Source organism: Lycorma delicatula, chromosome 3, assembly GCF_047948215.1.
Source record: "Lycorma delicatula isolate Av1 chromosome 3, ASM4794821v1, whole genome shotgun sequence".
Classification (NCBI taxonomy): domain Eukaryota; kingdom Metazoa; phylum Arthropoda; class Insecta; order Hemiptera; family Fulgoridae; genus Lycorma; species Lycorma delicatula.
The window spans coordinates 195163724-195179477 of record NC_134457.1 but is presented as its reverse complement, the minus strand read 5'-3'; the positions used below and the strand labels follow the sequence as shown (position 1 = coordinate 195179477).

Sequence of the window (15754 nt, the reverse complement as noted above, 5' to 3'; positions counted from 1 at the left end):
AAACTTGAAACTACTCTAACCAAGGCATGGTCCCAAGCATGCCTACCTCTGACCAATCCACCTAGGATTGGCCAACTAGATTGGTCTGGGATTGGCCACCTGGGATTGGAGAACTAGGGTTTTGCCTGGATACTGCCCAGGCAGAACCCTAGCCACCTGGGTTACTACCACTAATAACATAATGCCCTCAGACACCAGTGCAGGTTATGAGGAGAAGTAAGCTAGTCAAAATTTTGTAGTGAAGTCATAGTGGTAAAAACTGGAAGGAGAGTAAGAACTCTACCAGGTCTCACAACAATTAAACTGACGCACTCAGTCGAAAACTGGACTACTGTAACTACAAGCAAAGATTCATTTGAGTCCATTGCGAAGGTGACCCTGCTACCAGAGTCAACAGTCTGCAAGAAGTGCCCACAGTCATCACGCAACTGTCGCCAAAGAAGCGATTTGGCATTCCATAAAAACCTAAAATCAAAAGCCCCCTGCACCAAAGAAAGAATGGATCACAATATGCTACAGAAAACTTAAAAACCGCATGACTTGTTAGATCACCCAGCTATTTGATGGGCATTGCGAAAAAAAACCCGAGACCCACAACACCAATTCACCTAACAACACTACGTACAAACATCAAGCTTCAAAGAAGGATACTAACTATCCAAGGAATTGAAATACAATTCTACCGCACGTATTCTACCGCTCATCTACTTATGATGAGCCTCTTCATAAGAGAACACCATATCTTTGTAATCCTAAAACAAAATTTCACACAAAATTCATTGCTCCTCAAAAATCATGATTTTTTTTTTTAATTTAAAAAATCAAACACCAAATACTCCTTTACTCAAGCTATAGATCATAAATTAAGCAACATACAGTCAGTCAATTGTGATTATTTTATTTTGTTACTACAACACAAGGATTTCATAAACTCTTAAAAAACTTATCAATACCAGAGCTCATTTTGCCATTTTTATTTTAAAAAAATAATAAACTACTCACTAAGGCATTTATATTATCCATGGGTGAGTTTTGTTTGATTTTTCTCTTATCAAATTATTGATAAGATTTATAAGTTGTTTTCATCACATAAATAATTTTAATCAACAGATTTAATTTCTGCTAATGTTCAAGAACACATTTTAGAGTAATAATATGTAAAATGAACATCATAATACATGAAAATTTTATCAAATCACATGGAACTGCTTACTAGTCTTACCTTAAATTAGTCCCAAAACACAGTAGTAGCCTCAGTTTGAAGAATTATTGAACTTTGTTAAAACAGTATTATCGATCGTTTATGCAACTTATAATAAATACACTTCCTTATTTAACTATCATTGATAATAATTTTTTTTTTTTTTTATTTATTTTTCATCTGAATTTTGACGGGCATCGACTGCTAAGGTCATTAGCCCTCGTCACATTCTTTAAAAGAAATTACTATCACCATCTGGATCGTCATATGTAAGGGTGTAAAGGGCCCTTACATTTTATTTAAAAACACAAACTACACAAAACATTAAGACACAAAAGACAAGTACAACACACAACACTTACGGGGTGTAAAGGACCCCGATATTAAAATTTGAGATAAGGTTTTCAAAAGACCATGAAATTAAAAATTCAACCCATCAATTGCCACATCCTTCTTTCTTTCTTCTATGAGTCTCGTTTATAGTTTGTTTGAGCACCCTCGGGGCGACCAGAACCGCCGTTGAGCAGTATATCAGTCGCGCCAGGGTGCTGTAGCAATTGAATCCTTCTTATAAACAGGCTATAGGCATGCACCGCGCACACCCATAGCCTCGCGCCCTCAATCCACCCTTGAGGGTCCTCCATGCCATCATCGGACACACCCCGACTCACTGCTCTTGAATGCAGGTGAGCCAAAATGGCCTAGGCAAGAGGGCTACCTCCCGTCACTATACGTGCCACGCTTCGAGACTCCCTTATATATATATAAAACTACCTCTTAGAGATTCTTTTGTCACAGCTTTAAACTTTCATTTTATAGACTTTTAAGAAGTCCACTGGCGTATAAAAATGCAACTATATTTTCTTCATTTCCATTATCCAGATCAGCAGTAATATTATTTCTAAGACGGAACCTCTTTCTGAGGTCCTCATATATGGTACACTCTTGTATTAGATGCTTGATTGTCAGTGTTTTATTACAAACACCGCACATTGGTCTCACTTCGCCGGTTAACAAATATGAATTTGTTAATCGTGTGTGACCGATTCTAAGTCTGGTCACCGCTACTTGTTCACGGCGAGTCAACTTAAAGTCGCTTTTCCATTTATAAGGAGTAGTTTTTACTGGGTTTAATTTTGTATTTAAACTCCTCCATTCAACATTCCACTTGTTTTTTACTATGTTTGTTAGACGGTTTTTAACATCTGCCACTCTTACAGGAAATGCATCCAAATCATCGCAGACTGTTGCCTTTCTGGCAGGTTCGTCTGCGATTTCATTACCTGTAATACCAGCATGCCCCGGAGTCCATACAAATACGCATCGCTGTCCTCGTTGATTTAGAATGTATAAAATGGACAGGATGTTTGCAATTAGAACATCCTTAATGTTCTTGTTCCGAATTGCGACAAGTGCACTTAAAGAATCGGAACATATTAGCACTCTCTCTTCGCAATAGTGTTCAGTGTAGCGAAGAGCTTGCTGAATTGCAGTGAGTTCTGCCGTGTAGACACTGGCCACAACTGGCAGTTTCCAAAAGTGGGCTTTTCCATTTACATATATTGAGCATCCAATACCATGTTCGGTTTTAGAACCGTCAGTATAAATTCTAATATGTTCTTCGTAACTACTGACGGTTGCTAAAAATTCCTGTTGGATGATCACTACTGGTTTCTTTTTTATTTCTCCTTGAGAGAGATCCAACCTAGTATTTACCGCTGGCAAGAGCCATGGCGGTATTTCTCTTATGGAAATTGCTAGTGTTTCTGGTATAGCAATTTCGTATTTCCTTCTCAATTCGTGGTACCTAATTCCGGCTGGTCTGGAATAGGTAGCACGATGTAATCGGCAGCCATAGGATGATTCGTAATCAATTTATTATTTATATGAGCAGGGAAAGCCCATACATTTGCTGCATATCTTAACAAAAGGATCTCTCTTCTACAATATAGTAGCATTATTCCGGCTTCAGACATCAGACTAGCCGCCGGACTTGTGCGGAAAGCGCCTGTTGCATATCTTATTCCGCTATTATGAACTACGTCTAACTTTCTTAAGTGCGACTTTCTAGCGGATGAATATACGATTCATCCGTAGTCTAGTTTAGACTGAACCAATGCTTTATACAATCTCAATAATGTCTCTTTGTCTGAGCCCCAATTTAAGTTCGATAAACATTTTATAATGTTTAGGGCTCTTTTGCATCTATCACTCAAGTCCTGTATATGTAATCCCCATGTAAGGGATTTATCCAATACTAGTCCTAAATATCTTACGTTGTCTTTATATTGTATTGGATTATCATCAATTGTCAACGCAGGACTTCGATGAGGAATTCTCTTCCTACAAAAGTGTACACAGCACGTTTTTTCTGGTGAGAATTGGAATCCGTTATTCCTTGCAACTTCATTTAGAGCATTGATCGCTCGTTGCAATTTGTACCTCACCATAGCAGTCTTGTTGCTGGCATACACAATTGCCAAATCATCAACATAGACGCTTTTGCTGATTTCTACTGGAATGGCTAATATCAATTTATTAATGGCAATGGTAAACAAGGTACCGCTCAACGGTGAACCTTGTGGTATGCCATTTTCCAAATTTCTCTTACAGATGAATATTCACTATTGACTCGTACTTGAAAAGTACGGTCATTCATATAGTTGCTCAGTAAGACTGGCAGATTTCCACGAATGCCCCATTCATGTATCTGGAGCATTATACCATGACGCCAGGTCATGTCGAAAGCCTTCTGAAGATCAAAGAAGACTCCGACACAATGTTTCCTTGTAATAAAGCTGTTATATATAACGTCCTCTAAGCTGATCATTTGATCGGTGGTGGAATGGTACTGTCGAAAACCTGATCGATATGGTGATATCAGGTTTTCTTTTTCTAAAACCCAGACGAGTCGATTATTAATCATTTTTTCCAGTATTTTTCCAATAGCACATGTCAAGGAAATAGGAGGGTAGCTATTGGGATCTGTTAAATTTTTATTTTTCTTTGGTACTGGAACAACATGAGCTTTTTTCCACTGCTGCGGGTACATTCCACCCCGCCATATTTGATCTAGTTCTAATAATCTGCGTTTTGCAGTGGTATTCAGCTGCCTGATCATATTATAATGGATTTCATCCGGACCAGCAGCTGTGTTACCTGCTTTTTCCAACGCTTTCGTGAATTCTTCCATTTTAAATGGTACATTATATGAGTAATTATACTCAGTTCTAAAATTTAGTAGACCTTCGAGTTCTTCTTTTTTGGTCCGATAACCTTCCTCGTAATTGGCCATTTTGCTGGCTTTCTCAAAGTGATTGGATAATAGCTCTACGATTTCGTTTGGAGTGTCCTTAATTCCATCTTCATCTTGAAGGCTAGTTATGGGCGCAAAATTTTTACGCCCACAAATCGCCTTCACTTTCCTCCAAACATCTGACGCAGTAGTGGTTCTGTCGATGGATGACACGTATTGCTGCCATCGTTTCTTCGAGTCAATCATGAGACGTTTTGCATACGCCCTGTATTTTTTAAAGGCAATAAGATTTTGTAGGGTAGGACGTTTCTTGAAGGCGTTATACGCTCTTTTCTTTCTTTTAATAGCTTCACTTATTTCTTCGTTCCACCATAGAACGGGTTGTTTCGTAAGTTTCCCAGATGTTTTGGGAATAAATCTCGATGCCGACTCAAGTATCGTATTTGTTATGGCGTCGACATCGTCTCCGATAACTCCAGTTGTTTCAGGGAGTATCGTTCTAGCTGTGAAGCTCTCCAGTCTGCCTTATCAAATAACCATATTTTAGAGATGGGATATGTTTTTCTTGTAACATCAGTTACAATTTGCACCGGGAAATGATCGCTTTCATGCAAATCGTCTAAGACATGGAAGCTGTACCTCGGTGCTATCAATTCCCTTATAAGTGCAAGATCTATACAGGACGTCGATCCATCTCTGGCACTGAAAAAGGTTCCTGATCCATCGTTTAAAATAATAAGTTCTGAATTCATCAGGAACCTTTTCAGTTCTCTTCCGCGGGGATCTACTCGATCCGATCCCCAGAGAGAATTATGAGCATTAAAGTCACCCACCAGTAAAACAGGTGGGGGGAGCTCAAAAATTAATCTTGCTATGTCATCCTTATTCCAATCAAAATTCAGCAAGTATATGCTGCAAACAGTGACCTGAAACGGACGCTTCATTCTAATGGCGACCGCTTGCAGGTTTGTATTTAGATCAACAGCTTCGGCGGTAGCTCTGGTCGATATTAGTATGGCTACTCCACCTCTAACTCTAATATTTAGCGGTTGGTCTCGCCGAAATGTATCGAATCCTTTTAATTTAAAATTTTCATTTCGGCGGAAATGCGTTTCTTGCAGGCATATACAAATCGGGTCACATCATGTACCAAGCGTGGAGCTCATGGATGTTTGAAAAACATCCATTGATGTTCCATTGTACTATCGACTCGCTGATTTTAAATTATATTATCGTCTGGGTTTGCCTTTCGGCCACCCTTTTGTCCTTTTTTTCTCCATCTTACGAACAGCATCGTGTTGAGGAGAAGGTCGTCGCCCGTGAAGCTTCCGGTCTCCGAATCGGAGACCACCGAACCGGAGGCCACTTCAGTTACAGGAGGCTTGGAAGCCTCCATAACAGACTCTGTAGCTGTTACTTTCTTTTCATCCACTAAAATCTCGCTAAGACGGACTTGGATTTCAGGTTTAGTGTCCGTTTTCTTTTGTTCTGGAGCGACTTTCTGTTTTGGAGATGTGTCTTCAGGAGGCTGAACAATTATTTTTGACTTAACAGGTTCTTTAGTGCTGAGAGGCTTCATTTTATTTTCAATTATCCTCTCAATTAAGCCAGCCAAGGTAGGTGCAAGTTTGTTGATGATTGCACTCTCATCAACAGCAACTGGAACAGGAGCAGGAACAGCAGCCGCAGCCTGAGCATAGGTTGTTGCTCTAGGTCTGCGGGCGTTTACGATCTTCTTTGCTTCGAAGTAGCTGACCTTTTGCAGGGTTTTAACTTCCTGCACAGCTACTTCGTCTTTGTATACAGGACAGTTCCTGGATCTACAGGAATGCTGTCCTCTGCAGTTAATACAGGTAGGAGGCTCTTTACACGGCTCTCCCTCTTGCACCTCTTCGCCGCACACGCATATTTGCGTTCTCTCACATTTAATAGCGGTTGGCCAAAGCGTTTGCATTTGAAGCATCGCATTGGCTGCGGGATAAATGCCCGCACATCCAAACGATGTATCCCCGCTCTTATCTTCTCCGGCAATGTAGGCCGGTTAAATGTGAGAACAGAAGGTAGGACTTCGCCATTCCTCCTCATGTTCAATCGGCGACACTCTATTACTCCTTTTGATGACAACTCCTCAACAATTTCTTGCTCCGAACAATTTAAAAGATCCCGACAGACGACTACACTTCTTGAGGTGTTGAGCGTACCGTGGGGATCGACATGTACAGCCAGTTCTCCAATCTTTTTCAGCCCTAGGATCTTCTGAGACTGTATATCATTTACAGTCTCTACATGAAGTCCCGTGAAAGTTTTCCTAATTTCCTTAACAGGGCCTCCAGCACATTTTGTTATTTCTCGAGCAATGAGAAATGGACTCACCTTCGAGAAATTACCGTCTTCTTTTGTAATAACTAAGTATTTTGGCTTTGGAACGTTGCTTTTGAAGAAAGCTTTTTGCAAGCTTTTCCTAGCCTCAACTTCAATTTTCCTAGATTCTGCGCTATTCCTCCGTTTTGCCTCAGGCGAAACAGCTGGTTCTAGTCGAGGGTGTTTACGTGAACCCTCTGCCACGTTTGGTTGTTCAGTATTCATGAACGGTTGATCCCTTCTGTAGTAAGGCTAGCCGCCGGGGTACACCCCCACTCCAGGGCTACCAACCCTAGAAGTCCGTTCCGGTACTCCGGTGGAACCGGCATATGTCCTGGCAGAGAGCGGATGCGCAGTCTCTGCACTGACTCCAGGCCCTTACACACCAAGGCTTTCAGGGCTCCCATGCCCCGAACAAGATGGGCACCTTAACTACATTGCTTGCCATCGCGGGGGGCATGTGGACAGCGAAAGGTCTCCGTTACACCTGCAAATAACTTCGACCGTGGCCGCCACATCGCCAGCTCTAAAGGTAGTATCAATCCATTTCCATATTCGTTAAGAATTTCGTATCTGCAGGTGGCCGTGAAGTCCAGTCCTGTAATACGGCCTATTGATGAAAATCGGCCGAAAAAAGCATATCCGAGAAACAACTCTCGGAACCCCGTTAGCCAGCTATATGTAATGTACATGAGTACAGCTGTTGCTGCCCTGGAGTGGAACGTAGATGTTGTGTTCCGGACGTGGGGATTATCTACCTCAGGGCTTGATAATTATTATCTCTTCTGCTGAGAACATTATGACATCTGTTGAGTACTGCTTACCTTTCTTGGCTTCATTCTTTTATTATACGTTGATGCCATTTCAGAACAACTCCATTGTCAAAACCTATTGTACTGGTCATTTTAAATTTCTGTTAGTATTTATATAACATTTAGTCAATGCCCTTCCCTTTATTTGACATCATGACTTATCCACCCTTCTTTGTGTTTATTTGTTATTAATGGTTATACTTATCTTTTAATTTTATTTATGTATTTCCTGTTTTCAGTAAACTGAGGTTCTTGAAAAGGTCATCCTTGATTGTTGATCTGTCCATTTATGATCATTTTATTGTTACTTTTTAATTTGAATTTTTCTAGATTTTCTAAAATGTTTATTCTTCTTCCTTTAGTAAAATTGTAAATTAATTTCATTGATTCTTATTTTCATTGGGATATGTCATTCTTTTATTAAACACGTTGCATAATTAGAATTTTGTTTTTGATTTTTTAAAGATCTCATGTGTTTGCTATATCGTAATTATAATTTTCTTTCCATTTGTCTGCATTGCATTTACATTTTATTTTGTATACACCATTTCTATTATAAATATTTTTTCTTCTATATTACTATTAAAAATCTATTTTAGTATATTATTTGTATTTACAGTCATTTTTATATTATTTACTAAATAATTGTTTAATTGGGTAAATTTATTTTCCCATAAATGTTAAATTACTCCATTTAAAGGTTTCTTTATCATTTGCTGTTTTAATTTCATTTCTTTTATTTCTATTTTTATTCATTTTTTTGATCATTTCTTTTTTATACCCATTTTCTGTTATATGAAAAATATTGTTTAACTCTTTTTTATGTGCTGGTTTCTTTAATAGTAATTTATATAGTCTATCTATCATGTATCTAAAAGCCATTATTTTATGCTCCATTGGATGATTCGAATCATAAGCTTAATGTTATCTGTATAAGTTTCTTTTCTGTATATTTCAAAATCTAGATTAGTTTTATTGTTAGGTCTAAAAAATTAATTCTTGTCTCTTTTTCCATCGTATATTTAATGGTATGGTGAAATTTGTTCGTTTCTTTCAGAATTTTTTTTCTTTCTTTACTTATTTTTTTTAATTGCTAATAGAATGTCATCCACATACCTAAATATATTTTAAGCAACTGTATTTTTTCATAACTGGTACATTTTCTTCTTCCATATTCTGCAGGAATACTTCGCTTAGTATCTGTGATAGTGGGGTTGCCCATGTCAAATCCATCCTTCGTTTTATATATTTTATTATTAAATTGGTTTTGTTGAAGAATTGTTTCTAAAATTTTAATTTCTATTTTCAAGTTATTATTTATCTTTCAATCGTTTAGTTTGTTTTCTAAAATCTTTATAGTTTCTTTTAATGGCATAGATGGATATAAATTTACTGTGTCAAATGATACAATTCTGTTATTCTTATATTTTTTTTATTTTTCTGCTACTTTGATTGAATTTTTTACCACATATTGGTTTTTCAGTATTCCCATGTCTTTTAATATATTTGCTAAAATTTTGCTAATTTATTTGCTGGTGCATTATTGCCATTTATTATAGGTCTTATGGGTAAATTCTCTTTGTACATTTTGACCTGTGTTCTCATAACTGGTATACCCTGATTCATGTTAATATACTTGTAATCATTTTCCTTAATTAGATTTTTAGATTTTTTTATTATTTCTTTCTGAAGTATTTCGGTTTTATTTTTCTTTTCTATTGTAGATTAGGTTTTATTTATAAAGTCTTCTGTTTTCTTTAAATAAAATTCTTTTTTAATAACTACCTCATTTCTTTTGTCTGCTTGTGTAATTAGTGAATTATTTTCTTTTAGTTTCTTTTTTATGTTATATTTTTTTTTTTCTATATTTTTGTCTTTTTTACATATATTTCATTTTTGTTGGTTATTTTTTTTAATTAGTTCTGCTGCTAAATTTCTTGCACACATCTGTTCTATTGGTATCATTTCTATACATTCTCTATAACTGTAATGTTTTATTCAACATTTTCTTCAATGTTAGACTTTTTTATATTATGTTTTAGTTCTTTTATTTTGTAATTCACATCAATTTTTATTTAACTTTATATTAGCTATGTTAATAATTCTTTGGTGGAATTTAATTTTTTTTGTATTGTTTCCTGTTTTATTTCTTTCATTATGGTTGTATTGTTATCCAATTTTTTCTTCATTTGTGTACATTTTTCGTTGGTCTCTTTCTTTATAATACTTCTTTTATTTCTTTTTTAATATTTCTTTGATTTTATTATTTACTATGTTGACTAAATGTTTTGATTGATTTGCTTGTGTAAGTGCATTAATTCTTTATTAAATTTGACCTTTTTTATAGTTAAATTTTTTATTTCCATTTTTACCCAATTTATTTCTGTCTTCTAAATTGCTTTTTTGCTGTGTAACTGTATTTTTAATTTTAGCATAATTAAAAATGGAGTAAATTAACATTTACAGGAAAAGAAATTTATCAAATTAAACAATTTTTTATTAAATATAATATAAAAACAGCTATAAATACAAATAATACACTAAAAAAGATTTTTAATAGTAATATAGAAGAAAAGATATTTATAATAGAAATGGTGTATACAAAATGTAATGTAAATGCAATGCAGTATACATTGGACAAATGGAAAGAAAATTATAATTACGATACAGCAAATACATGAGATCTTTAAAAAATCAAAAACAAGATTCTAATTATGCAACGCGTTTAATAAAAGAATGACATATCCCAATGAAAATAAGAATCAATGAAATTAATTTACAGTTTTATTAAAGGAAGAAGAATGAACATTTTAGAAAATCTAGAAATCTTCAAATTAAAAAGTAACAATAAAATGATCATAAATGGACAGATCAACAATCAAGGATGACCTTTTTCAAGAACCTCAGTTTATTGAAAACAGCAAATACATAAATAAAATTAAAAGATAAGTATAACCGTTAATAACAAATAAACACAAAAAGGCTGGGTAAGGCATGATGTCAAATAATGTGAGGGGGATTGACTAAATGTTATATAAATACTAACAGAAATTTAAAATGACCAGTACAATAAGTTTTGACAATTGAGTTGTTCCGAAATGCGTCAACATATAATAAAAGAATGAAGCTAAGAATGTCAACAGTACTCAGCATAGTAGATATCACTGATATTATTCTTTATTTTGAGACTGTGAAATAAAAATCTGAACTTTTTTGAAAATAAAAAGAACTTAATTAAAACTTTTTGTATTTTCACCCATCTTTTAAAATTTTCAGTGCTATTTTTCTTTAAAGGAAGGGTGCATAACTTCCGATTTCAAGTTTTGTGTGAAATCAATCAAAAGTTATCTTTTGGGAGCAATCAGAGAATTGAGAACAGCTTATAGAGATTGGCTTTAGTAAACATGATCAAAATGATAACAACAATTATCAGAATTTATAAATTTAAAAAAAAATTATTTAATAAGTAATGTTTAGTTAAACCATTAACAAATTTTTCAGTAGGTGAAAGAACTGATTTGATTTGTGATACGAATAAATTTGTTTTGGAGTAATGGGTTTTGATTTCTGAATTAGCTATAATGGTACAGTTTTCTTTCAAAATCCTAATATTATGTATTCTCTATCCTAGAATTTTCATTCATCCAAAGTGTGATGATGACGTGCACGTTTTGTTATTTGAGTGTTATCTTGAACATAAAGTATTCCACTTTTTTCATATCCAGTTTGAAGAAAAAATTGAACTTTTTTATGTGGATGTTATTTGTAATTATTTTGATTATAATTTGGTTTGTTAAAATAGTGCTGAACAACATTAGATAATTTAGTTTTATCTCTTTACCATTACTAACATTAACTATTTTTTTTTTTTTTTTGATTAATCTTTCAACAGAATTCAACCAAACACATCCTGTTTTTTCTTGGTCTTGAGCATCTTCCTCCATTTTTTTTGGCTTCTTCCTTTGTTTATGTCCAAAAAGATACCAATCCTTCTTTCTCTTTTCTTCTTCCTTCTTTCTTTCCCTTTATTATTTTTCATGAAGACAAATTTCTGTTACATACCATTTAGCATCTTTTCCTTTTCATTATCATCAACTTCTTGCTCCTGTACTATTCTTCAAAATACTTCCCTTACTTATCATTAGACTTTTAATCTTACTTTATTCATTGTTTGCCACAACCACAGTTCAGAACTACCCAAGTTCTCTTCATTGTCTGAACACCTAAGTTTTGATCCTCATGACAAATATTCCACATAATGCATTTGGGTTTTCCTCAGTTTAGTTAGAATCCTTGTTTTCAGTAACCTATCAAAATTTTCAAAAGCTTCTTTAAGAATTATTAAATTTTTAATTCTAAAACTCAATTTTGCATGGATATGTTAATTAATTTTTAAAACATTTACAGGAGTGTACTTCAGATGAAATGTCAGATTTTCCAAGACGTATGCGTGACTGGTTGTTTAATGTGATGAGAGATCTTGCTGATCGTCATGAATTAAGCCCATATTATTTAAAAATGCAACGTGAAGCAGAGGTTAACCATACAAGACGCTGGACAAATGCAGCTATTTGGAAATGGTGTGATTTAGATGGACATCCACAAGACAGGTATTATGAAATTCTATATCAATTTCTCTCTTGAATAAACATTATATATATATATATATATATATATTATTATTATTATTCTAAAAGCAATTTTTTAATAATTATACTCCTCTGTATCAATACAGATTAATTTATATTAATAAATTAACCCCAAGTACAGAATAATTGAAATAAGATGACTTACCTTATTTCATTACATAGACAAAAAGAACTTTCGTGAGCTTGATTCACATCATCAGCTGCATTATATATATATTTCAAAAAACCTCAAAAACTCGTAATCCATGATATCATACCATTTATTCACTTATAATTTTATGTTAAAAATATTTTTAAACCAATTAAATTTTTTAAATTAAATTATCATACTTTAAAAGCTTATACAAAAATTTAAAACTTTTATTTAAATTAAAAGTTTAAAATTATAATCAAAACAAGATGTAAAATATACTAGTAAAAAATTGTTTAAAATTGTAAAGATTTACAAAATCTTTACAATCTTTACTTAAGTTAAAATTAAAATGTACATTTTTTTACATATCTGAACAATGACATCAATATAATCAAATAAAATTAAAATTAAAACAAAGACAAAGATTAAAAAAAGAAAATAATAATTAAAACTTTTAAAGTAAAAACAAAAACTTAAGTAAAGTAAAATTATGTGTTTGCCCAGTGATTCCCAAACTTTTCTGAATCACGTCGCCCTTTTTCAATTAAAATTTTTCCATGGTGCCCTACTCTAAGTAAAACTATGACCACTTGTAAATAAGAGAAAAAATAAATAAAATTCACGTATTTTCATTATTTAACATTTTTTTTTTACGTTATTAATATTAAATTAATAATTAGTGTGATAGATGAGCCTGCAAATCACTGCACATTTTCTCAAATCGAGGAATTAAACTGGACACTGCTACCCTCATTTTCTTTTCCATATTGATTTTTGCACTATACTTTTTTCCTGTTTAGCCTCCGGGAATCACCGTCAGGTATTACTTCAGAGAATGAATGAGAATGATATCTATGAGTGTAAGTGAGGAGTAGTCTTGTACAATCTCAGGTCGACTATTTTTGAGATGTGTGGTTAATTGAAGCCCAACCATCAAAGAATACCCATACCCACGATCTTGTATTCAGATGCGTATAAAAGTAACTGCCTTTAGTAGGATTTGAATGTTGGAACTCTCGACTTCAAAATCAGTTGATTTGCGAAGACGCGTTCACCACTAGACCAACCCTGTGGGTTTTTCCCTATACTTGCTTTTTATTACAGCAACTGCTGAAAACCCAGCTTTGCACAAATACGACGTTGAAAATGGAATTAAAATCTGCTGAGTCTTATCGCTTAGGAGGGAATATTCATCTTTTATATCCAAAATTCTGTGAATTCCATGCTGCCAAATTTTGCTTTCAAACTTTTGTCACAAGATAACTCGATAAGATTCTCTTCTTCCGCAGAAGTAAATTCAGATGGAACACTAGTATTAAATTGATCTTGAATACATGCAAACCTACCAAAATTTTCATTCTGAAAGCATTTCTCAAATCAAATAATTAACTGTGATAAGTGCCCTTCAAACATGGTTTTTATTTCTTGAGAAAGATCAAGTTCATTTGACGTCAAAAATTGCTGCAATATTAAAAAACAATCTTTGCCTGTATCTTCATTCAATTTTCTTCTCTATAGTTTTGAGTTTTTTTTATATAAAAGCTAATATTTTTTCCATTGAATTCAAAAGGTGCATGTTGTTTCCCTGAGAGAGATTAAGGGAATTCAGTTTTTTTAAACGTCGCATAAATATACCAGTTTTATTAAAACATCGGCATCAGCAAAATCTTCTGGATCTTTGTATCCCTCCTCTATAATGGAAATAAAAATTTCTTGCCGAATTTAAAGATACGTGTTAAAACATTACCACAAGAGAGCCATCGTGCACTGCTATAGTACAACAAAGACGAGTGTTCGGCTCTCATATCCTCACTCAGTTTTTTAAAAAAAACCTTGCTTTCAATGGACAAGATTTTATCAAATTTACTACATTCTAACACTTGATTCAGTGCAGGACTCAGCTGCTTTGACACAAGCGTTTCTCTATGAATAATGCAATCGGTCTACAGTGCATTTGATTTTGTGATTTGCTTTGAATTAGTGCCTGTAATCCTTCATAGCAGCCAGACATGGAACGAGCTCCATCAGTACAGACACCAACGTACTTAAGGAATTCAAATTATTTTCAGATATGAATGTATCAAGAATCTGGAACAGGTCCTAGACCTTCGCTCCTGCAATGATATTTTTACAAATCAGAAGGTCTTCTTTAATATTATTACCAACTATAAACTATACATAACATATGAGTATTATCTGTAGCCTCATCTAGTTGCAATCCAAATTCCACTCCTTTATTTTTTTCAATTAATTGATCGTTGATATTCTCCGCCATATGTTGTATTCTCGACTAATTGTGTTATTGGACAAAGGCACTTTTAAAAGCAGCTTTTCCAGCAGACTCAGCAATCATGATATTCACCATACCTACAGCAGCCGGTAGAATAAGTTCTTTTGTGATGGTATGAGGTTTCTTTCATTTCGGGATTTCGGCCAGCTTGTTAGATGCTAGCAAAGTGTTGTTTGGTATTGATGCAGTTTAAAAAATGTATATTTTTCTTGTTTCAGTTCTTTTAACTTCCTGGCAAAAAAATCACGAGGTTTGCCAACTATGCTGTGGTGATTAGCTTCTAAATGGCGCTTCAATTTACTTGGAACCATACATTCCGTTGCCAAAACTTTCATACATTAATTTCATTGTGGTCTCTTTCACCATTAATTTTTGTTGTCGTAAAACCAAACTCTAAATAACCGTCATGATATTTACAATATTTTTGTTTCTTCACAGTCGTGCCACTGGTTGAAGACATACTTTCTTTATTTGCACTATTACGTTTATTACTGTTCAAAACTCGGACCATCATTAAATATATAAGAGAAAAAAATCACAAAACTATTTATCAGACAATAAACAAGAAGTAATATAACATTAACTATACTGCATAAACTAATTTATATTACTGTTTATTTATATGAAGTGCCGAGTTAAATTTCACTAGACAGATTATAAATCGACTCAATGAATTGAGCCGGCAGCGCTTGCTTATATGCTTTCCGCAAGATCTTCCAGAACAGTCCAAATCTGTTGCGATGGATCTATGCACCTTGACGTGTCTAACGCGGTCATATGGCGCATCGAGAAGGAGCATCATTGCCGGCTCGCATTCACTAGAATATTCTGTGCGACTTTACTTTTATACAAAGTCAAGTAAAAACAAACTACTCAAAAAAATCTGTATATTTTTAGCTTCTCACTTTGTTTTTTGTTTAGTTAGACCAAATGTAAATGTCTTGGTTCAATTAATTATTAAGCTTCTACAATATTTCGCTGTGCCCCTGTGAAGAAGCCGCGGCGCACAGTTTGGGAATTACTGAATTTACTTTACCATATTGAAAGATCAA

The 15754-nt window shown here is 34.2% G+C and overlaps 1 protein-coding gene across 1 annotated transcript in view; it reads left to right on the top strand.

The window, feature by feature from the left end:
* The window catches only part of SPARC (secreted protein, acidic, cysteine-rich), a 124236-nt gene that overhangs the window by 98320 nt on the left and 10162 nt on the right, over positions 1-15754 (top strand). The window contains exon 7 of the mRNA XM_075361281.1: positions 12038-12240. Coding sequence (XP_075217396.1) covers positions 12038-12240 — 203 coding nt within the window. The remainder of the gene's footprint in view (positions 1-12037; positions 12241-15754) is intronic.